The 7,947-nt window shown below is 46.8% G+C and overlaps 1 protein-coding gene and 1 non-coding gene across 2 annotated transcripts; both read left to right on the top strand.

Moving 5' to 3' along the window:
- Positions 1-248: 248 nt before the first annotated feature.
- TPT1 (tumor protein, translationally-controlled 1) lies at positions 249-7,947 on the top strand. The gene is made up of 6 exons (XM_063304581.1): positions 249-400; positions 1,377-1,450; positions 2,403-2,593; positions 4,082-4,187; positions 6,401-6,517; positions 7,204-7,947. Exons 1-6 carry the CDS (start codon positions 373-375, stop codon positions 7,204-7,206), a joined length of 519 nt encoding a protein of 172 aa, XP_063160651.1. The 5' UTR covers positions 249-372; the 3' UTR covers positions 7,207-7,947.
- LOC134499408 (small nucleolar RNA SNORA31) lies at positions 7,003-7,132 on the top strand. Its single transcript, XR_010068132.1, has one exon. It is a non-coding gene; the product is annotated as a small nucleolar RNA SNORA31 (small nucleolar RNA).

Raw genomic sequence — 7,947 nt, 5'->3', positions numbered from 1 at the left:
CGTAAACCACACCGGAGAACGGGCTCCACCTCTACCTTCTGTTGCTCTTGATTCTGCTCAAACCATGACGAACGAACCCGGAATCTGAACGTCCCTCCAAGCGCTCGGACGGCTCTCCTTTCCTACTTCTAGGGCGCGGGGAAGGCGCTCGCGGCGGCCGGCGACGTGCGTGCGACGTCACAGTTTCGTGCGTCATGAGGAGCGCGGGGATTGGCGACGCACGGATGGCAGGGACGTGCCCTGCTGGCTATATGAGCTCCGGGGAGGCGCCTCTTCGGCCTTTTTCCGCCTCGTTCCTCGCTCGCGCCAGGGGCTGCCGCGACTAGCGCTCTTCCACCCGACACCGCCGGCCCGCCGCCCGCCGCCTCAGCCATGATCATCTACCGCGACTGCATCAGCCGTGAGCCCGAGCCCCCCCGCCGCGTTTTTTCCCTCTAAATCGGGGGGGGGGAGGGAGGGGCGGGCGCGGCGGCCCCCCGCGGCGCCGAGTGCGCCTGCGCAGCCTCACATTCCAGGCCGGGGAACGCGCGCCGGCTCACCTTGCACTGCGCCTGCGCTCTCCGCCTGGCTCGTGCCTAAAGAAGGAAGCGAGCGCGGGGTCGCCGGGCCCCCAGACGGCGTTCCATTGGCTGCGTGCGCGTGTCGCCAAGGCGCCAGCCAGCCGCCAGGGGCACTGCGCTTGCGCGGCAGGCCGGGACCGGGGCGAAAGGAAGGACGCGTTGGCTGCGGCTGCCAAAGCCGTGGCGACCTCTAGAGGGCGGCAAAGGGTCGCGGGACGTTCTCGCTCCCCGGCGCCGCCCCCTGGTGGCCTTGCGGGGTCTCGCGGGCCGGTTTTGACAGCTCTCTCCCGGGCGTCTGCCGGGCCCCCCATCTGCGCTGTGGGGGGCTGGGGGTGGCCTGCTTGGGGGCCACGCGGGCTGTGGCTCCCAGTCTGCTGCCCTAGAGTGGTGGTGCCCCCCCTTGACTTGCATCCAAGGTTACTTATGGGAACAGCTGTTGCTCCAGGACCTCGCTTGAAGCTTCATATTTAGAACTTGTAGGGTTTCAGGCTCGTTGCCTGCTTTCTTGTAAGCTCTCGGGGTGCAGAAGTAAAACACCGATGATAACGTGGGTCTCGGGTCCGCCATGCTGTGGGAGTGGGGCCCCCCATGTGGTAGGAGTCCAGGGGCTCCTTGTCGGTTAAGAACAGAGGTGGGTGGTTTCAGGTTTGTCTTTTCTCCCAAGAGGCACAGACGGGGTGGAATGAGCCGTGAGAAGCGGAAGGTGCCCACTTTCTGGGCTGCCGCTGGTATCTGCACGAGCTGAGTTTAGGAGAAGGGTGCGCGCGTGCTCTCAAGGGGCAGGGGAAAAAGCCATGTTGTTTCTTCCTTTTATAGAAGATGAGATGTTCTCGGATATCTACAAAATCAAAGAAGTTGCCAATGGTCTCTGCCTGGAAGTGGAAGGGAAGGTAGGTGTGAGCTGGGTGGGGAACCGTAAAGGTGGCTCGGTTGGCTGCATGCTGTGGTTTGATGGACATGGAGAGACGGACGTTCATAGCTAGCTTTTTGAGCGAGGGATTCTTACTCCAGACTCTATTAATCCATTTCTTTCAAGGCTCTTTTTGTGGAGAGATTGAATCTATTTACGTTTCTTTGAGTAGCTCTTCAGAACTGAATCCGCAAATAGTCCTGCCAGCACAGGACATCCTGGCTTCCCAAATCACAGCACCGTTACAGCAAAATGTCCTAATTTTGATGACACAGTTTTCGCTCTTCCCCCTTTAAATATAGGAGTGGAAGTGGGATGTCTGGGAAAGATGCCTTCTCTTTTTTTATCCTTAATCCCACCCACCCAGATTGCTCAAAATTGGAGTGCTGAAGTTTTTTGCCGAATGGTTGCGGCTGATGCGTTGAAGTTTTCAAGGTAGAAATAGGAGTGTTATCTCCTAGATGTGTCCTATTCCCAACCCTAAAACTGCAGAAAAGCACTCCACATATGGGAAATAATCACACACTATTACATCACCAGCCTTATGATGACATCACCTCCAGCTGATGAGGGAGCAAGTTGTGGCCCCTTAAGGGAAAGAGATAGAAACCGGAAGGTGGTATTGAAATTTCTGAAATGTTGTGAATTCATCTTTGAAGTACTTTATTACCACCTACTCCAAGTAATACATTTTGAACAGAACAAGAGTGTTGAGTACTTTTGAAAACGAAAGACCAAATACTGGGCTTGATTTGAAACGGTGGAGAGGGTAGGCAACCTTTATTACCCTCTTCAGATATGTGCTGTCTGACTTTAAAATATAGTTGTTTGGATTAAGGGGAAAAATACTTTGGGGGGGTCTAATGAATGGCATGTTGCAATCCTAAATATGTGTGTCTTATCAGAGTTCCTTGGTTATTTCAATGTATCAGATGGTGAGCAGGAAAGAAGGTGAAATTGATGATGCTTTAATTGGTGGAAATGCATCTGCTGAAGGTCCAGAAGGAGAAAGTACAGAGGCCACAGTTGTCACTGGTGTTGACATAGTAATGAACCACCACCTTCAGGAAACAAGTTTCACTAAAGAATCTTACAAAAAGTACATCAAGGACTACATGAAATCGTAAGTGAACTTGGATTTCATTCTTTCAAGTGACTTAGCATAGGATTGTGTTACTTGTGCTCCCAGGTTCGGCTTAGGTCACTCACCTCGTCCGCCCCCCTGGCTTTCTACCTGGGTTTTCCAGGTAGGTGCGGCTTGAGCAGACAAGACACACAGCCCGGGTCAGCAGCTGGGCAGTAATTAGGGACACACACAAATCACTTCCAACTGAACTGAGGCACAACAGGTTCTTTGCAATACACGGAGACCCAGTGACTTTAGAGTAACAGCAAAAGACTCAAGGAGTGGGCAGCTTTTAAAAGGTAAAGGTTTCCCTTGACGTAAAGTCCAGTCGTGTCTGACTCTAGGGGGCGGTGCTCATCTCCGATCCTAAGCCGTTAGAGCCGGCGTCCGTAGACCCGTCCGTGGTCATGTGGCCGGCATGACACGGAACGCCGTTACCTTCCCGCCGAAGGTAGAGTAGACCTATTGATCTACTCACATTTGCATGTTTTCGAACTGCTAGGTGAGCAGGAGCTGGGACTAGCAACGGGAGCTCACCCCGTCGTGCGGATTCGAACTGCCGACCTTCCGATCGGCAAGCTCAGCAGCTCAGCGGTTTAACCCGCAGCGCCCCCACTTAGGACCACTTTAATCCCCAAAAGTCCTTGCTTTGCTGGTAGCTGTTGATGGGTGGGGGGACGTTCCATGTGCTCAGGCCGAACTTCCTTTGTCTGGTTCAGGTGACATCTTTTCCTCTGTTTTTTTAATGACTTGCTTTCTTCTTATCTACCTCCCTGAAGGGAACTTATAAACAAGTTTCCTGGCTTTTTGTCCTCTCTGCTTACATGCCTGCTTCATCTTTAGTTATGGTACCTTCAGCCTTGTCTCACAATTGACCTTCAGGGTTTTTGAGAAGCTTGCAAAATGCAGCCACCTGCCTCTTCATGGATGAAACTGGCTGTTGAGGGGGATATCTATAATTTATGGTTTGGTTCAAACCAATAACCTTCATACTGGTAGGTCCACCACTTCAGAGCCTTAGGTATTTCCACTGCAGACAGTGAGGAAAGGTAGCGGGAGTAGAATCTGTGGTGCTATGAATTTGGGTTCCTGGCTCTCCCTCTATTATTGATTACACAGGAATCTATAGAGGTGATGTCTCCAGCAACAGTGTCTATACAAAGCTACACGGCCTCAAAATTAATGGCATATGCATCATGATGACTTTGCACAACTAGCACAATTATTTAATAATGTCTGGCACAAGTATGTAGGTTGCATCAAGTGTGGTTGCTGTCATGCACATATTCCAGTCAGATGATAGTTCTTTACCACTCTGGCCTTACTGATCATGCACAGATCTCAAATCTTGTATGGTCAAGCCCGTGCACTAAACCCACTAATGTTCCTTTATTGTAGCATTTGTTTTATCATATGATTTCTGCCTAAATTTTACTTATGGAGGAGAAAAGGTATAGGTGTTGAAGAATTGCTTCCTTTCCCTAGAATCAAAGCCAGACTTGAGGAAACAAAGCCAGAGAGAGTAAAGCCTTTCATGACAGGGGCAGCTGAACAAGTTAAACATATTCTTGGAAACTTCAAAAATTATCAGGTAAGTTCCAAAGCCTCTCTTTTTTCCTGAAAATACAGGAAGTCTATATGATCCTAGGGTTACTGTAAATGAGTACAGGTAGTCCTTGCTTAACCACAGTAGGGACCGGAAAACTGGTTGTTCAGCAGTGCTCTTGTTAAATGAGTTGGGGCCAGACCCAATTTTACTACCATATTTACTATGGTGGTGAAGTGAATCATTGCAGTCATTAAGTGAGTCCAGCTTCCCCAATGGACCTTTTTTTTTTTTTGCCAGAAACTGGCAAAAAAAAGTTGCACATTGCAATTGCATGATACAGGACACTGCAACTGGTTGTAAATGAGAGCCAGCTGCCAAGTGCCCAAATTGTGATCGTGTGACTGGGCTGGTGCGACATTTTGCGACGGTTGTAAGTGTGAGTACAGGTCATAAAGCATTTTTTCTGAGGCCACTGTAACTTCGGATGGTTGTTGAGTGAGGACTACCTGTAGCTTTTTGCTACAGACTTAAAATGCGTTTTGTTATATATGGGTTTTATTTTTAAATGACTTGTTTTTCCACCTCTTATTCGAGTCAGACTGAGATACAAGATTCTCTAAACTAAGGATGAACAAATTTTAATGGTCTGGGGACCACACCAATCTGGCTATTCCATGTCTAAAATATTATTAAATACATTGCATCCTGGAAGATTTATTTCTGTATCAGGGAGTCTAGGAAAAAAACCCAGAAGATTATTTAGCCAGAGATGCAGATTTTATGTGTCTGTGCTCTAAATCTGCTCATATCACAAAGGAAACTGAATTACTTTGGAAAACTGCTGTGCAGTCATAAAACTATGATGCAAAACCAAGATTTGTTAGGATTACTCAATTTTTAAAATAAGATAAAAGGTGCTGCTAATGACGCACATGAATTGTAAAAAGTATTGTGTTTCACACCAAAACAAATGCATTGTTTTCATGGACATTCTGTCAAGCCTCTTTCAATGGACCACAGCGATAGACTGAAATGCTTTTGTTCTAAGTTTTGGATAAAATAAAACTTGCAGGGATCCCAGAGTGATTTAGAAGAATGAGTAGAACAAGGCTGCATAGTTCACTACTGCCCCAGTTTTGCCAGTGTGTCTCCTCCCCAATTTAAGCCACTGCTGCCAGGGTCCCTGGTTTTGTTATGTTCCCATCTCCCCTACCCCCCTTGAAACACCGTGCCTGGAACAGCAGTGTTTGTATCCCTGTTTTGTTCCATGTCTGAACAAAGCACACGTGTTTCAGTGTTGTCATGAGCCACTGGTCATCCACTGTTCTATGGAATGGTCCATGGAATGGCTCATTTTGCACATCCCCAATGCAGAGGAAGGCTGAAGTTCCCAGATGCCTCCCTCAGGAGCCCTCGCAGCTTAAGAGCCTGGTCTTGCCTCCTGGTTTGGACCTGGCTAAACATTTTTACTTATTTCTTCTGCTTCAGTGAGCTGGATATTTCAGCTTCCTGGAAAATTCTAAACTTTAATCAGAGGTGATGGACAACAGTGCTTGTCTCCTGCTTTTCCCAACTTTGGTTCATGGATTCTGGCAGACTCCTAAACCCGCAAAGGTTTTCTGTTTCCAGTAGTGGAAAGGCTGTTGTGTTTGGACTCTCTGCCCATAATAGAGGATGTCTCCCCTTAGGTGAGTGTGTTTTCTGCCTCTGGCAGGAATTCACACCAGAGAAGGCCTTCTGTGTTCTCGCTGAAATGAGAAGTACTTAGTTACGTTTTTGACTACCGAGAGGACTATACAGTGATAGCTGGCATGTGTACTGATTGTTTCATACATGGAATAGCTAACTTCAGCCAGTCTGCTTGATCATATCATACGTATTACAGGTCTTTTGGATTGTGAATAGAGTGGCGTTATTCCATGCAGAGAGCAAAATAGAGTTGTCCTGCACAGAGCTGATTTGGTGGGGCGGGGTGCCAAGGATATGGCAGTGGAAGGAATGGGGAGGCACTGGGATGAGTGGGCCCATGGGACTTGCTAGGTTGGGAGGTGGTGAGATGCTGGGAACAACGTGAATCAGCCTTGCTCTGGTCGCACCGTTTAAAGCATTTTTTTCTGTTTCATGCATGCCCTTGGGGGTACATAGGTTTCAAGGTGATTTGCTCCCAAACAGTTTCAAATTTTAATTGCACCTTGCTTAGTGGTCGGCAGAGCAAGAGCCAAACTTGTATTAACAGGCAGTATTTTTTCCTCTAGTTTTTTGTGGGAGAGAATATGAATCCCGATGGCATGGTGGCATTACTGGATTTCCGCGAGGATGGCGTGACCCCCTTTATGATTTTCTTTAAGGATGGATTAGACATGGAAAAATGCGTAAGTATAGATTTACAAGACAGCGGGTAGATATTTTTGCAGACAGAAACAGCGATTCACAACATGGAAGTCTTGCTGGGTCAAGTCTGTGAACTGAGGAGTAGCATAGTTCTAACAGCAGCCAGCTTGACGTTTATAAGAAGGGGAGAAGCAAGACGGGAGGACCATCCTCCTCCTCTAACGTGGACTTAGAACGTCACAGTGCCTCTGGCCCATAACCCTCAATAATTGTCGTGCTGTGGCATCCCATATACATTATGGTGAACTTTAGTAATAGTATTAAAAGAGAAGAATGTGCTTGCTTTTCACCTGGCTGAGCTCTGCTATTTCTAACATTTTGTTAATTAATCTGCCCCGAATATTGCTGTTGATGCCATTACAGATGGCATTTATTTTCACTGCTGTCTGGTTGAGAAAATGTTCATCAGATTTTCTCCTCTTTCAAACAACCTCATTAAGGAGGTGAGATACCCTTGCTCAATGCTAAGCATCGACTGATAGGCCAGGAGCTGATTTGTTTACTCTTTGGCTTGCATTAAGATGCAATAGTGACTTCCTTGCGCTTTCTGCCTGCCTGATCACATAGCAGCTCAGATTGAATAAGGGAGAACATTTAAGAATAAACACCGATGTTGTATTGAAGACCTGATATGAACACAGGCTAACTTTCATTCATTTCTTAACAGTAACACGAAATCAATCATTCTGAATCATTTGTCATCATAATTGGCTGCTGCTCGTTATTCATCAACAAACATCATGACTCAACAATGTCTGAAAACTGGACTGATATCATCTTGAGCTTAATTTGATTTATTTTGACCCCGAATTAATTGAAGTGGAGGCATTGGTTTTTAAAAAAAAACTTGTCTTGTAGGCTATCTGAAATAAAAAAAACTCATTTAAACCCAGCATAGGTAATGCCTCTTGGTTTAATGTGTTGAGCGGGCTTCTTCAGGCTTCTTGTAGCTTTTGTGCATTTGGATTTTTTGATATCTCAATAGCATAGTGTGGCCCTAGTGCTTGTGTCTCCAGATGCTGGAACCTTGAAGCTGGAAGATCAATTGGCCACAACTGAACTGCTTTTTAGACACTTGGAAACTACTAATAAAGAAGACAGCTTACTTTCTGAAGTGGACTTGGCTTCTTGCCATTCAACAAACCTTAACTAGTCGGAGGACAACGTTGGAAGCCTGGCTGTGGTGTTGCTCTGCATGCTAATCTTGAGTGTTTCACCAGTGAAGGAGAGATGGAATTCTTCAACATATCATGGCAAAGTTTGACTGAGGCAGAGAGTGGGAAGAGAATTCTTGGCAGCAGAAACAAGCATATTGGGCAAAGAATCTACACATACTCGAGGCATTGCTTATATGCTGTAATATGGAATAACTGTAATTTAAATACATAAGTATAATACTGATTTAATCACA

Source organism: Candoia aspera, chromosome 5, assembly GCF_035149785.1.
Source record: "Candoia aspera isolate rCanAsp1 chromosome 5, rCanAsp1.hap2, whole genome shotgun sequence".
Taxonomy (NCBI): domain Eukaryota; kingdom Metazoa; phylum Chordata; class Lepidosauria; order Squamata; family Boidae; genus Candoia; species Candoia aspera.
The sequence above is the reverse complement of the archived record's forward strand: the minus strand, read 5'-3'. Positions and strand labels throughout refer to the sequence as shown.